The sequence below is a fragment of the Ovis aries genome, chromosome 24 (assembly GCF_016772045.2).
Source record: "Ovis aries strain OAR_USU_Benz2616 breed Rambouillet chromosome 24, ARS-UI_Ramb_v3.0, whole genome shotgun sequence".
NCBI lineage: Eukaryota > Metazoa > Chordata > Mammalia > Artiodactyla > Bovidae > Ovis > Ovis aries.
This window is the reverse complement of record NC_056077.1, coordinates 41,509,474-41,523,642: the sequence shown is the minus strand read 5'-3', so window position 1 is coordinate 41,523,642 and position 14,169 is coordinate 41,509,474. Positions and strand designations below refer to the sequence as shown.

The 14,169-nt window shown below is 58.4% G+C and overlaps 1 protein-coding gene across 13 annotated transcripts in view; it reads right to left on the bottom strand.

Annotated features, from left to right (window-relative positions):
• The window catches only part of MAD1L1 (mitotic arrest deficient 1 like 1), a 293,088-nt gene that overhangs the window by 126,689 nt on the left and 152,230 nt on the right, over positions 1-14,169 (bottom strand). For 12 of the 13 annotated variants that reach the window (XR_006058001.1, XM_042240605.2, XM_060406090.1 and 9 more), the window contains 2 exons: positions 13,848-13,988; positions 1,749-1,805 (listed from right to left, as the gene is read on the bottom strand). Coding sequence is in view for 12 of the 13 variants with exons in the window: in XM_042240605.2 (XP_042096539.1) it covers positions 1,749-1,805; positions 13,848-13,988 (198 nt within the window). In the remaining variant the exon portion in view is untranslated. The remainder of the gene's footprint in view (positions 1-1,748; positions 1,806-13,847; positions 13,989-14,169) is intronic. The other variant, XM_042240606.2, reaches the window with a different exon arrangement.

The following is a 14,169-nucleotide window of genomic DNA, read 5'->3' as shown; positions in this document are numbered from 1 at the left end:
CACGAGGTGCAGAAACTGCACGAGCTGAGAGGAGGAGGAAGCACACCGCCCTGCAGTCCCCACAAGGCAGGGCCGCTGTCCCAGCGGGCAAGCACAGCAGGCCTGTCCCCCCCTCCTGAGAGGGCACCCAGCTCGTCCAAAAAAGCCCCAGGGCTGGGGAAGGGCAGCTTGGGGATGGGGAAGGGCGACATGCAGGCTTCCCAGCCTGGCAACGTGGGCATGTGGCCCTCAAGGCTTCATCTCGGTTTCTCAGGGCAACTGTGCCCTGGGGCACTCTCCAGCTCAACCCCAGCAAGGAGGCACTACCTGCCGTCCCCAGGGCCTCGTGGGAGGGGCCATCAGTCTTCAAGGACGCCCCACCGGGGCCCAGCCCCAGAGTCAAGGTCAGTGGACAAGTACAGAAGGCGGGGAGGCCCCGGGGAGCCCCGCTCCCCGTCACCAGAGCCTACCCTCCCAGCTCCCGGAGGCGATGGTCACGATCGGGGCTTCCATGGGTCCAGACGTGTCCTCTGCCTCCTCAGGAAATGCTCCCCCAGGCCCCAGGCCACCCTGTCCTGTCCAATGGCGTCCATCACACACGGGACTGGGCCCTCTCTGGGCACAGCCTCTCCACCTCAGGTGGGGCCGACCCCGACCCCCGACAGGCATCTGCGCTGGAGCAGCCAGGCAGGGTCGGCCTTGGGCTCTGCCACTGAGCACCGACGCCCACCCAGAGGGGTAAGCACACAGGGTGCTTCCCGGCCGGGAGTCCGGGTTCCGGACCCCATGCCCGCTGCATCTCTGACGCCGTGTCATCCTCTGAACCCAGCTCCCTGATCCCGCTTGCCTCCCCACCCTCGACTCCTCGGCGGGGCGACCCCCCCCACACCCCCTGGGCCCCCACGGGTGGAGCCCTCCCGACAGGAAGGGTCAGCAGTGGTGGCGACAGCTGGGGGGCCGCCCGCGGGGCACAAGGCGCGTTCAAGGACGCCTCACCCCCACCTGTGTCTGCCCCCTGGCTGCGCCAACACCGAGACAGGACTCCGACTGCAGACCAAAGCCCCAGAGCCCTCAGGAGCTCCTGGTGCCCCACCCACAGCAGCTCCCGACGCCCCGCCCACAGGAGCCTCCAGGGGCGCCCCGCCCACAGCAGCTCCCAGAGCCCCGCCCACAGCAGCCTCCTGGGGCGCCCCGGCTAGCGGGCGAGCGGCCTTGGGCATGGCAACCGGACAACACATGCCAGTTCCGCCGCAGGGCCTGCCTGTGCCCAGGGGTATCGCCAGACCAGGCGCCAGAGCGGCTCACAGTTCGCACTGGACGAGGACGCTCACGGCCACGCTGTCTCCCGTGGGCGCCGAGGCCCAGCCGGGTCATGTGGCCACGTCTGCATGCGCCCAGGCGAGGGCTCCCGGCCGCGAGGATGACAGAGCGGACGTGGTCTGACGTCAGAAGTAGGCCCGCAGCCGGGGCAGCAGAGAAACAAAGAGGACGCGTGAGGCTGGAGGGCCCGGTGCGCACACGGCGAGGGGCGCCCCGCAGGGTCAGGGTGGGGTCCGTGCTGCTGGGCAGCGTGGCCTCGGGAAAGGGGCACTCTGGACCCCAACCTGGAGCAGGCGGGGAGTCTGGACTCAACCATGAAGCCCCCCCTCTCCACCGGTAGCCGTGTCTCTGATGAAGAAGTCGGTCAAGGGTCCTGCGGCTATGCCTGCAGGGCCCTGGTCTCCCCTTGGCCACAAAGGCCTCCACTGGGCAACAGCATCGAGACTCACCATGTCCGCTCTTTGCTTCTGGCCTCCCAGCTCCTCCAGCGCCTGTGACAGCTGAGCCTTCAAGACAAGACAGAAGGAAGGTCAGTGGGCTTTCTCCTCCCGGGGAGCAAGGGACCACACCTGCCGTCTCTGTGCCCCCGCCACTTTCTGGGGAGCCCCGAAATCCCCATTTGGAAGGAGGGGCAGTGGTAACATAACAGCTTGCCGAGGCCACCCCTGAGCAGCTGCCTGAAGGAGAGGGCATTCAGGGTGGTGCCGGGAGCCAGCGTGAGGAACTCCGCCCATCGCAAAGGTCATGAGGAAGGAGGCTTCGGCATACGCAAAGGTGGGATCGAGCCTCAGGAAACCCCCTGTTCCCAAGCATCTACCCCCAAAACCAGAGTCTGCCTACTTAGGCTCTCCCCCATCACCATTTCTCTCGGAGAAGGAGTTAACTTGCAGCTCCAGTTAATAAAGATTCCTGGGCGTGACGAGAGTGTTTCAACTTACAAACTCCTCTGAAGGTTCTCTAGCCTGCCTGAGCAGGTTCGTCCGGCCACGTGATTGTTTACAGCCTCCCAACCGTGAGAGGCACGAGATGCTTTAAAACTTTCTAAATATAGACTCTTTTGAGAAGTTACAAAATTATTAGTATAGTATTAGTGGGTTGATTAGAAATTATATTGGTGAAGGGTTTTTCATTTGTTGAGCCCATATTTGCTGCGAAATCTCCATATTCCCTACCCTTATAATGAATATAACTAGCATATAGGAGAAATAAGTATTAACCTTTAAGATCAATCATATTAAACCTTAGGCTAATGAAATCCCTTTCTTGACTGTAACCCACTATACCCTCACCCTATAGGAATGCAACTTTATTTGGAGGGTGGCGCCTGGTTTAAGAAAAAAAATCACCCCTGGAAAAAATAAGTTTTCTGGTTGACTGACCGTTATCAGAAAGGGCCATAAAATGTCAGCAGGCCTCATGGCCAGAAGATGTTGTAAAACCCATAAGACCTTTGTATACATTTATATGAAGCACCTGATTGTGACAAGGGTCAGGTCTGCTGACCCCGCGTGACTCTGCATTCATCCCTGTGTGTAACAAAAGGTATATAAGCAAACCTGAAAATAAAGAAATGGGGTCAGTTTCTGGAAAGACTGATTCCCCCATGTCGTTCTTTCTTTGCCCTTCTGGCTGAATTCCCATCTGGAGTGTGGGCACTCACCAAGCCTGCTGATTTTGCCTGGGCTTCTAAGATCGGACCGGGGAGGCCTCAATGCTTCCTCTCCTTCAGGAGAACGGAAAGACGCCCGTGGCCTACGTAGGTGGTGATTGGTATTCCATGTAAACCAAGTTATTCAGCCTCTTTTTCTCCACTACACTATTCCTTTCTAATCTCTCTTTATATCTGTAATTAAATAAGTTTTTTCCTAGGACGCCGATTCCGTCTCCCCTTCGAATTACCCTGGATCCACCGGGGCTGGACCCGGGCAGGGTGGAGGTTCAGTGCCCGGGTAAGAGGCCAGGGGACCGGCCATGCCCAAGGAGGCAGACCCCGACCAGCACAGCATTCGCCAAGGCAACAGGACAGGGGTGGGGGCGGGGCACAGCGCGGGGCTGGCAGGGGCCCCTCCATCTTTCTGGGGGCCTGGAGAGCCAGGTAACGGGGGGCCCTGGGGGCTCCGCCTGGGGACACTCATCGAGCTGACAGTGCCGATGTGCGATCCGTGTGTGTGTGTGCGTCACACTTCAGTGAGAAAGTAGCTTTAAAACACACAGGCACCAGCACTCTGGAGGACAAACTGGGGAGAAAGGGAGGCGGTTCTGCTACCACAAGCGGAGGATTCTAGGCAGGACGTGCGCCGTCGCTGCAGGCGATCAGACCGTCACGGGCCCCGGGGAGGGCCGAGTGGACGCACAGCACGGCGTCCGCCAGTGCCGGAGCCCCTGAGAGTGCCCCAGGCCCTTGGCTGGAGGAGGGAAGGCCTCCGACAAAGCCTGGCAGGACAGAGGCTGGACGCAGGCTGGGCAGGGGGCAGCTGGCGGCGGGGAAGCCCCTCACCAGCACTGGTTGCAGCCCTTCCTCAGAGCAGCCCAGGGGCCGGGGAGACGCCAGGACGGCCTCCAGCAGAGCCGAGGAGGCAGGACCAGGCCGCTGTGGCCCCTGGGCTCCGGGAAGGCTACTGGGGTGGGGGCAGAATGAAGCCACAGGCGCCAGGTTGACCCTCCCTCCTCAGCAAAACCCCGCAAACATCAGTTTCCTGGCAGGCCCCCCAGAACTCGGGTCTGAGGGATGGAAATGTAGGAGACGGGCCCCCACCACACCGGCTCCTGTCCTCACATGCCCTTGGCCTGGGCAGGGCCTTGGGGACTGGATGCGCAGGAGGGGACACTGTGCAGAGGCCGCTGCGGGGAGGGGCAGGGCCACAAGACTCCCATCTCGGCCACTCGGGAGACCCGGGGGTGCAGGACGAGGGCGGCCGCAGGCCACACGCAGCCTCGACGCCCGGGCCTGGACATGGGCACAGAGGCCGGAGGAGCCCTCACTGTCCTGGCCGGCTCCTCGCCTGGGGCAGCAAGGCACTGGTGGTCCCCTAGCTGGCGCGCTCTGCAACTGGGGGGACGCCGAGGCGGTGCTGACGGGGGGAACCCCGCAGGGTGAGCCTTACACGGGGGCACAGCGCGGTGACACGGGAAGAAAGCAGGCCGCATGGAGACTCCATCCGGGGACTCCACGGCACCTCATGTGGCCCAGACCAGGGCGCTTCCTGAAAGGCACAGCCGCCCTGAGTCCTCGGGGGACACCCTCCCTCTGGCTGCGCTGTGTGGAGCGGAGCTGGTGGGGCAGGTGTGTGGCCAGAGGAGACGGCCAGCTCAGGGGCCGTCACCCGGAGGCGTCCGGTGACAGCAGAGCCGTCAGGCCTGCACACCGCCTGCCACAGGGGAGGGCTGCACCAGACCACTAGGGGCTGCTTTTATCTCCGAGTGAGAACTGCCCCTGACCCAGCGTGGACGCTGCCCAGTGCAGGCGGACAGGCGACGACCAAGGTCACAGGGACAGGAGGAGCCTGGAGCTTCAGGCCCCTGCCTTCCGGCTCACTGCACACAGAGGATGGTGACAAATCGCAAAGACAGATGCTAGTTGAAGGGCACATCCAGGCAGCACCCCAGACGCACCTTCACCAGGAAGCGAACACGGGGCAGACGGCGCCCCCGCCCTCGTGGACGCCAGGCTGCAGGCAGGGGTGCGCCGCGCTTCCTGAGGCCGCAGACACGTCAGCCTGTAAGTGGGCGGGCAGCAGCGTGCAGGGCTCGGCCTGGCACCAGGCTCTGCAGGCAGCCGCGGCTCCAGGGCAGCCGCAGGATGGAGCCCTTCACCCCTCGGGAGCCCCGGATGAACCGAATGTCTCCCAGGCCTGGAGCGAGCCGGGCCCCGCCATGCACTCAGGACCACCGCGGGCACGTCCATGGTGGGCCTGGCCCCGTTCCGGCTCAGTCCACCCTTGCTGACAGCCGGGGTTCTCACCCTGCAGGCAGTGGGCCTGGGACCACAGCTCCAGCGCCCTGGAACTTGGGCAAGGGCCAGGCTTCAGCCCCCGTCCTCCAGAGCTCTCTCCTCACCAGCCCTCTGTCTCTGAGGCATCACCGCGGGCGGGAGGCCAGACCAGAGACCAACCCCAAGGCTTCTTGACCTGGAGGAGCGACCCGGCGGAGGGTGTCCCGAGGTGAAGGAGCAGCTCAGCGGTCATCCCCTCAGAGAACGCGGGTTCAGACAACCACCCAGGGGCCAGATGGAAAAGGTCAACAAAACCAGGAGCTGTCTTTTTAACAGATAAACAAAACTGACAAACTTCTAGCTGAACTAAGGAAAAAGATAAAGCTCAAGTAAATAAAATCAGAGATGAAGGCAAAGACATGACAAAGGACGCCACAGAAACAGAGAGACCGAAGGGCGGCTGCGGTCAACACCCCACAGCGGAAAGCTGGACAGCGCGGGGACAAACTCCTAGAAACACGATCAGGAAACCTTAAGGAAAAAAAGGTCCTAGCAAACCAATAACGAGTGACAAGAATTAATGGAAAAAAAAACCCCTTGCTACAAAGAAAGGCCCAGGATTACAGGGCTTCACAGGCGAATTTCACCATTTAAAAAAGTATTAATACCAGTCCTGCTTGAACTCATCCAAAAAATCAAAGAGAAGGGAACACATTCAAATTCATTTCACGAGGCCAGCGTTGCCGATACGAAAGCCAGACAAGGGTGCCGAAAGAACGGAAACAAAATGAAACAGGCTCTAGGACGAGACGCTACCACGAGAAGCCCACGCGGCAACCGAGGGGAGCCCCCGCCCAGCGCAAGAGGAAGTCCCACACGGCAACGCAGACCCGCAAGCCCGGACCTCCAAGAGCCGTTTCTATACGCCGACAGGGACCCATCTGACAAGGAAACTAAACAGTTCCATTTACAACAGCATCAGTTCAGTTCAGCTCAGTTGGTCAGTCGTGACTAATTCTTTCTGACCCCATGAACCACAGCATGCCAGGCCTCCCTGTCCATCACCAACGCCCAGAGTCCACCCAAACCCATGTCCATCGAGTCCGTGATGCCATCCAGCCATCTCATCCTCTGTCGTCCCCTTCTCCTGCCTCAAATCCCTCCCAGCATCAGGGTCTTTTCCAATGAGTCAACTCTTCACATGAGGTGGCCAAAGTACTGGAGCTTCAGCTTTAGCATCATTCCTTCCGAAGAAATCCCAGGGCTGTTCTCCTTCAGAATGGACTGGTTGGATCTCCTTGTAGTCCAAGGGACTCTCAAGAGTCTTCTCCAACACCACAGTTCAAACGCATCAATTCTTCGGCACTCAGCCTTCTTCACAGTCCAACTCTCACATCCATACATGACCACAGGAAAAACCAGAGCCTTGACTAGACGGACCTTAGTCGGCAAAAAATGTCTCTGCCTTTCAATATTCTGTCTAGGTTGGTCATAAGTTTCCTTCCAAGGAGTAAAAGTCTTTTAATTTCATGGCTGCAGTCACCATCTGCAGTGATTTTCAAGCAGAGAAAAATAAAGTCTGACACTGTTTCCCCATCTATTTCCCATGAAGTGATGGGACCAGATGCCATGATCTTCGTTTTCTGAATGTTGAGCTTTAAGCCAACATTTTCACACTCCTCTTTCACTTTCATCAAGAGGCTCTTTAGTTTTTCACTTTCTGCCATAAGGATGGTGTCATCTGCATATCTGAGGTTATTGATATTTCTCCCGGCAATCTTGATTCCAGCTTGTGATTCTTCCAGTTCAGTGTTTCTCATGATGTCCTCTGCATATAAGTTAAATAAGCAGGGTGATGATATACAGCCTTGACGTACTCCTTTTCCTATTTGGAACCAGTCTGTTGTTCCATGTCCAGTTCTAACTGTTGCTTCCTGGCCTGCATATAGGTTTCTCAAGAGGCAGGTCAGGTGGTCTGTATTCCCATCTCTCTCAGAATTTTCCACAGTTTATTCTGATCCACACAGTCAAAGGCTTTGACATAGTCAATAAAGCAGAAATAGATGTTTTTTTGGAACTCTCTTGCTTTTTCATTGATCCAGCGAATGTTGGCAATTTGATCTCTGGTTCCTCTGCCTTTTCTAAAACCAACTTAAACAGCTGGACGTTCATGGTTCACATATTGCTGAAGCCTGGCTTGGAGAATTTTGAGCGTTACTTTACTAGCGTGTGAGATGAGTGCAATTGTGCGGTAGTTTGAACATTCGTTGGCATTGCCTTTCTTTGGAATTGGAATGAAAACTGACCTTTTCCAGTCCTGTGGCCACTGCTGAGTTTTCCAAATTAGCTGGCATATTGAGTGCAGCACTTTCACAGCATCCTCTTCCAGGATTTGAAATAGCTCCACTGGAATTCCATCACTTCCACTAGCTTTGTTCGTAGTGATGCTTTCTAAGGCCCACTTGACTTCATATTCCAGGATGTCTGGCTCTAGGTCAGTGATCACACCATCATGATTATCCGGGTCGTGAAGATCTTTTTTGTACAGTTCTTCTGTGTATTCTTGCCACCTCTTCTTAATATCTTCTGCTTCTGTTAGGTCCATACCATTTCTGTCCTTTGTTGAGCCCATCTTTGCACGAAATGTTCCCTTGGTATCTCTAGTTTTCTTGAAGAGATCTCTAGTCTTTCCCATTCTACTGTTTTCCTCTATTTCTTTGAATTGATCGCTGAGGTAGGCTTTCTTATCTCTCCTTGCTATTCTTTGGAATTCTGCATTCAGATGCTTATATCTTTCCTTTTCTTCTTTGCTTTTCGCTTCCCTTCTTTTCACAGCTATTTTTAAGGCCTCCTCAGAGAGCCATTTTGCTTTTTTGCATTTCTTTTCTGTGGGGATGGTCTTGATCCCTGTCTCCTGTACAATGTCATGACCTCCATCCATAGTTCATCAGGTACTCTATCTATCAGATCTAGGCCCTTAAATCTATTTCTCACTTCCACTGTATAGTCATAAGGGATTTGATTGAGGTCATACCTGAATGGTCTAGTGGTTTCCCCCACTTTCTTCAATTTCATTCTGATTTTGGCAATAAGGAGCTCATGATCTGAGCCACAGTCAGCTCCTGGTCTTGTTTTTGTTGTCTGTATAGTGCTTCTCCATCTTTGGCTGCAAAGAATATAATCAATCTGATTTCAGTGTCGACCATCTGGTGATGTCCATGTGTAGAGCCTTCTCTTGTGTTGTTGGAAGAGGGTGTTTGCTATGACCAGTGCGTTCTCTTGGCAGAACTCTATTAGTCTTTGCCCTGCTTTATGCTGTACTCCAAGGCCCAATCTGCCTGTTACTCCAGGTGTTTCTTGACTTCCTACTTTTGCATTCCAGTCCCCTATAATGAAAAGGATGTCTTTTCTGGGTGTTAGTTCTAGAAGGTCTTGTAGGTCTTCATAGAACCGCTCAGCTTCAGCTTCAGCGTTACTGGTTGGGGCATAGACTTGGATTTCCATGATATTGAATAGTTTGCCTCGGAAATGAACAGAGATCATTCTGTCGTTTTTGAGATTGCATCCAAGTACTGCATTTCGGACTCTTTTTGTTGACTGTGATGGCTACTCCATTTCTTCTAAGGGATTCCTGCCCACAGTAGTAGATATAATGGTCATCTGAGTTAAATTCCAGTGGTCATGTATGGATATGAGAGTTGGACTGTGAAGAAAGCTGAGTGTCAAAGAATTGATGCTTTTGAACTGCGGTGTTGGAGAAGACTCCTGAGAGTCCCTTGGACTGCAAGGAGATCCAACCAGTCCATCCTAAAGGAGATCAGTCCTGGGTGTTCACTGGAAGGACTAATGGTGAGGCTGAAACTCCAATACTTTGGCCACCTCATGTGAAGAGTTGACTCACTGGAAAAGACTGATGCTGGGAGGGATCGGGGGCAGGAGGAGAAGGGGACGACAGAGGATGAGATGGCTGGATGGCATCACCGACTCGATGGACGTGAGTTTGGGTGAACTCTGGGAGTTGGTGATAGACAGGGAGGCCTGGCGTGCTGCGATTCATGGAGTCGCAAAGAGTCGGACTCGACTGAGCGACTGAACTGAACTGAGCTGATGCAACATTGCTCTTTACAGCAGCGGGCCTTGCTTCCATCACCAGTCTCATCCACAGCTGGGTGCTGTTTCTGCTCTGGCTCCGTCCCTTCTTTCTTTCTGAGTTATTTCTATGCTGATCTCCAGTAGCATATTGGAGATCTGGGGAGTTCATCTTTCAGTGCCCTATCTTTTTGCCTTTTCATACTGTTCATGGGGTTCTCAAGGCAAGAACACTGCAGTGGTTTGCCATTCCCTTCTCCAGTGGACCACATTCTGTCAGACCTCTCCACCATGACCCGCCCGTCTTGGGTGGCCCCACACGGCGTGGCCTAGTTTCCCCGAGTTAGACAAGGCTGTGGTCCGTGTGATCAGATCGGCTGGTTGTCTGTGACTGTCGTTTCACTCTGTGCCCTCTGACGCCTCTCTCAGTGCCTCCCGTCTTACTGGGGTTTCTCTGACCTTGGATGTGGGTAGCTCCTCGCGGGCTGTGCTCCAGGGTAGGTCCATTTTAAATGCAGCAGTGTGTACATGTCCATGCCAGGCTCTCTGGGAAGGGATCTCGTATACATGCACGGCTGACCTGCTGGCCACGAGGACCACCTCACTGAGGGAAGCGCAGAGCCTGGCGCAGGCAGCAGAGCAGCTGTCAGAACGACAGCATCAGCAGCCGTGAAACAAGGCTCCCCTGGCAGCTCAGCGGGAAAGAACCCACCCGCCAACGCAGGAGCCAAGAGTCGGGTCCCTGGTCTGGGGAGATCGAGTACGCCCGTGCACCACAGCTCCTAAGCCTGTGCTCCAGAGTCCGGGAACTGCCGCCACGAGGCCCACGTGCCACGACTCCTGAAGCCCTCTCACCCTGGAGAGCCCGTGCTCCGCAACAGGAGAAGCCACGGCGATGAGACGCCAGACCACAACGAGAGAAAAAGCCCGAGCAGCGGCCAAGAGCCCACAAAGCCGAAAACTAATTCATAAAAATAGTGAATTTAACCAAGGACGTAAGAGAACCATACAGCCGAAATATAAGACTCTGACAGGAATGGAATACGGTGTCAACAAGGGAAGACATCCTGTGTTCCTGGACTGGAAGAACGCTGTCCAACAGTTCCAAGGCAAGCGACAGATTCAAAGCGGACTCGACCAAGAGTCCACTGACAAGCGTGAGAGAAGCGAGAAAGGCAAGCTGTGGAGCTTCTGCGCAGCAAGGGACAGAAGGAAGGGCGGCCTGCAGAACGGGACAGAGCGTGCGGACGATCTGCCAAGCAGGAGTTACTATCCGACATACATAAGGACCTCATGAAACTGTATATAAAAAGATACCAATTTAAAAATGGTGAAAGATCTGAACAGACGTTCCTCCAAAGAAGAACAAGAACGGCCAAGAGAAAAGATGCTCCGCGTCACAGGCCGCCAGGGAGACTCGAAGCACAGGCAGCGAGGGGTCTCCTCGCGCCTGGGAGGAGGGGCGTCAGCAAAGCGCAGCAGGAGTGGGCGTGCAGGGGTGTGTCCTGCGCTGCCCGGGGGGCGGGGCGAACGGCACAGAGGGTCCTCAGGAGGCTAAGAGCAGCAGGGGCCGCCGCCCATCAGCCTGGCCTCTGCGTCGGGTCCCTGCGGCCAGAGGCGGCGGCCTGGGCACGGGTGTTGTCTCCTCCCCGAGCGCCTCCTTCCTCCCCGCCACTTCTCCTGAGCTCTTGTTCGTCCTGGAATTCTGTCTCAAGATTGTCCGGTTTGTTTCAGCTGCGCTTTTTACAGGACTCAGTTCAAGCTCCTTCTGTAAGGGGAGCGCCACACACGTACCTTCCCGAGTAAGAGGAAGCCTGGGCCTGGTGAGCGACCCAGGCTTCACGACCTGCTGTTCCTCCTAGCGCCCCCCAGGCCGGGAGGCGATGGCAGAAACACCGGCGCGAGCCCTGGCCTAGGTCACGGGAGGAGCAGAGCCGTGCCCACCTTTTCCTCAGCTGGAGCCAGGAGTTAACCGCTACGTTATGAGACTGGGATTTTCCACAGACCTCCATGCAGCCCACAGCACCGTAATCTGCTTAATTAAATAAACTGGAGACACAACTCAGGCTAACATCTTGAATCAAGGTGGCGTGAGCGGCATGTCTATAGCTCTGTTGACAGGAGAGGACTCACGACACGCGCCAGCGGCTTCTGCAGCCACTTCATTAACCGGAATGAACAGACGCCGCGCGAGGCAGCAGCAGACACGGGCTGCGGGGATTCTCCCGACCTCAGCACTTGCGGCGCGTCGCACGGAGATGTTTTTGCCAGAATCAAAACACGTTTCCCATTAGAACTGGCCGATTAGGCTAAATGAGTGAAACGGGACGGCTCTGTACGGAGCGGACGTGCTTTCAAATTCCCTGCGCTCACATCCACGGTTCCCACTCCTCCCCAGTGAGCGAGAGCCATGGACGGGCCCCGCCCCCTGCGCCTGTGGGTGGGCGCCTGGCTGGGTCCGTGGAGCAGGCGTGGCGGCTCTCACATCGGCAGCAGGGTCCTCGGGGTTCCAGAACAGAGGCGCTAAGACAGACGGCCGACAACTGCAGCCAGTGTCCAATCCAGCCCCCTGCCGGTTCTGTCAATAAAGTTTCATTAACAGAGAGCCTCACCCACCATCTGCCGAGGGCCCGTGGCTGCTTTCACACTACGGCCCCCGAGCTGAGCATCAAGACCACATGGTCACACAGCCCACGGCCCACAGGCCTTCCTGTGGGTCCTTCATGGACACAGCCTGCTGAGGAGAAAGAGGAGCTTGGGGGTGAGCAGCGGGCCGGAGAAAGGCCAAGGAAAAGCAGAGGACAGAGGAAGGTGAGAGAGGACAGGGAGGGGCGAAGGCAGAGAGGGACGGAGCCTAGACGGAACAGCAAGAAGCAAAGGAGGAGAGGGACACGCCGGAGGAGAAGAGCGAGGAGGTGAGGGCAGGGAGAGGTAGCCCCACCTGCCACCAGGCCTGCCAGACCCCGGGCACCCCCCGCCCCAGACCAGCTCCCGCTCCATGCACACTGTGAGGCCCAGTGAGCTGTGGGGCTGTGCTCTCTGCAGGCACCGCTGCTCCCTGCAGCTCCTGAGACAGCGGGCAGGACGGGGCTCCCTCCGCATGAAGCCCCAGCAGTGCCCACAGCGGGCAGGATGGGGCTCCTGCCCCATGAAGCCCCAACAGTGCCCACAGCGGGCAGGACGGGGCTCCCTCCCCGTGAAGCCCCAGCAGTGCCCACAGCGGGCAGGACGGGGCTCCTGCCCCATGAAGCCCCAGCAGTGCCCACAGCGGGCAGGACGGGGCTCCTTTCCCATGAAGCCCCAACAGTGCCCACAGCGGGCAGGACGGGGCTCCCTCCCCGTGAAGCCCCAGCAGTGCCCACAGCGGGCAGGACGGGGCTCCTCCCCACCAGCACCCTAACAGTGCCCACAGCTCAGTGCTGAGTGAGGAGGGCTTGCCCGCAGGCTGCGGGCCACCACTGACGGGCAGGCCCTGTAAAGGTAAGTCACTCTCTGCAGTCTGTCAGCATGTGATGCTCAACTAATAAACGTCTGGCAGCAGCTTGAAGCAGCTTCTAAGGTTTCCAAGTGTGGGTAGCTTTCGAGCTCCAGAGACATGAGATATTACTGTTACTAAAACAGGAACAGGACAGACGCCAGGAGGACCCCAGCCCCGCCTGCAGTCCTGGGGCCGTGTGGGGCCACTGGGCTGGGGGGGTCAGTCAGACACCTTGGGGCCACCCCCTTCCAAGGGGCCGTGGGAGCGGACACGCAGGTGACGGCTCAGGCCTGTCCTGCCGGGGCCTCGTGCCCAGGGGCTCCTACCGGGCAGACTCCGGGGCCCACAGAGGTGGTGCCGGCACAGAGGTTAGCGGAAGGCTGGGGCGGTGCGGGGGGAGCAGGGAGGAGGAGCCTCTGAGATAGGGGTAAGAGCTGAGCAGGAGGAGTGCCCAGGTTGAGCGGAAGCCCGCCCTGCGTGTCCTGCGTGCCGGCCAGGCCCCTCGGCACAGCCCCCTCAGCACAGCCCCTGTCCAGCCCTGGCCGCGCCGACCCGGAGCAGGGCGCTGGCTCCGTCTGCTGCCGCCTGGTGGTGCCGGGGGCAAACGGCTCTCAGCAGGGCGGGCCCAGTCCTGACTCCCACCGCAGAGGGGGCAGCTTCCCTCCACCTGCCCCAGACGCCCCGCCAGCCTCGCGACGACCTGACCGAGTGTGCGTGGCGCACAGCGGGGCTGGGGATGCAGAGAGCCAGGGACTTGGGTGCGGCGCCCCGTGCGTGGCTCTTGGTCAGTGTCTCGGGCGTGGCCCTCCCCCGCGCGTGGCTCTCGGTCGGCCTCTCGGGTTCACCCACCGCCCCCGCGCGTGGCTCCCCGTCGGCGTCTCGGGCGCGGCCCTCCCCCGCGCGTGGCTCTCGGTCGGCGTCTCGGGTTCACCCACCGCCCCCTCGCCCTGTGCGCGGCCCACCCCCGCGCGCGGGCCCCTCGGCGTCCCGGGCGCCCCCGCCCCGCGCTCACCTCCCTCGGCGTCCCGGGCGCCCCCGCCCCGCGCTCACCTCCACCTCCGAGCTGTGCGCCTGCACCTTCTGCATCATGTCCTCGGCCTCGCGCATGCGGCGGGTCAGCTGGGGCGAGTGCTCGGCCGGGGTCAGCTCGCTGTCGTAGGAGCCCAGGATGGCCCGCATGCCGTCGCGCTCCTGTGGGCGACAGGGCAACGGTCAGGCTGGGGCGAGACATAGCAGCGCGGGGGTCGCGGGGTCAAGTCTGGGAGCAGGCTGCCAGGCGTTTTGAAGACCGCGAGCTGAACCGAGCCTGGCAGAGGACCGAGGCCGGGCCAGGCCCTGGCCACTCTGAACCCCGGTGGAGCTCGGCCTGCGG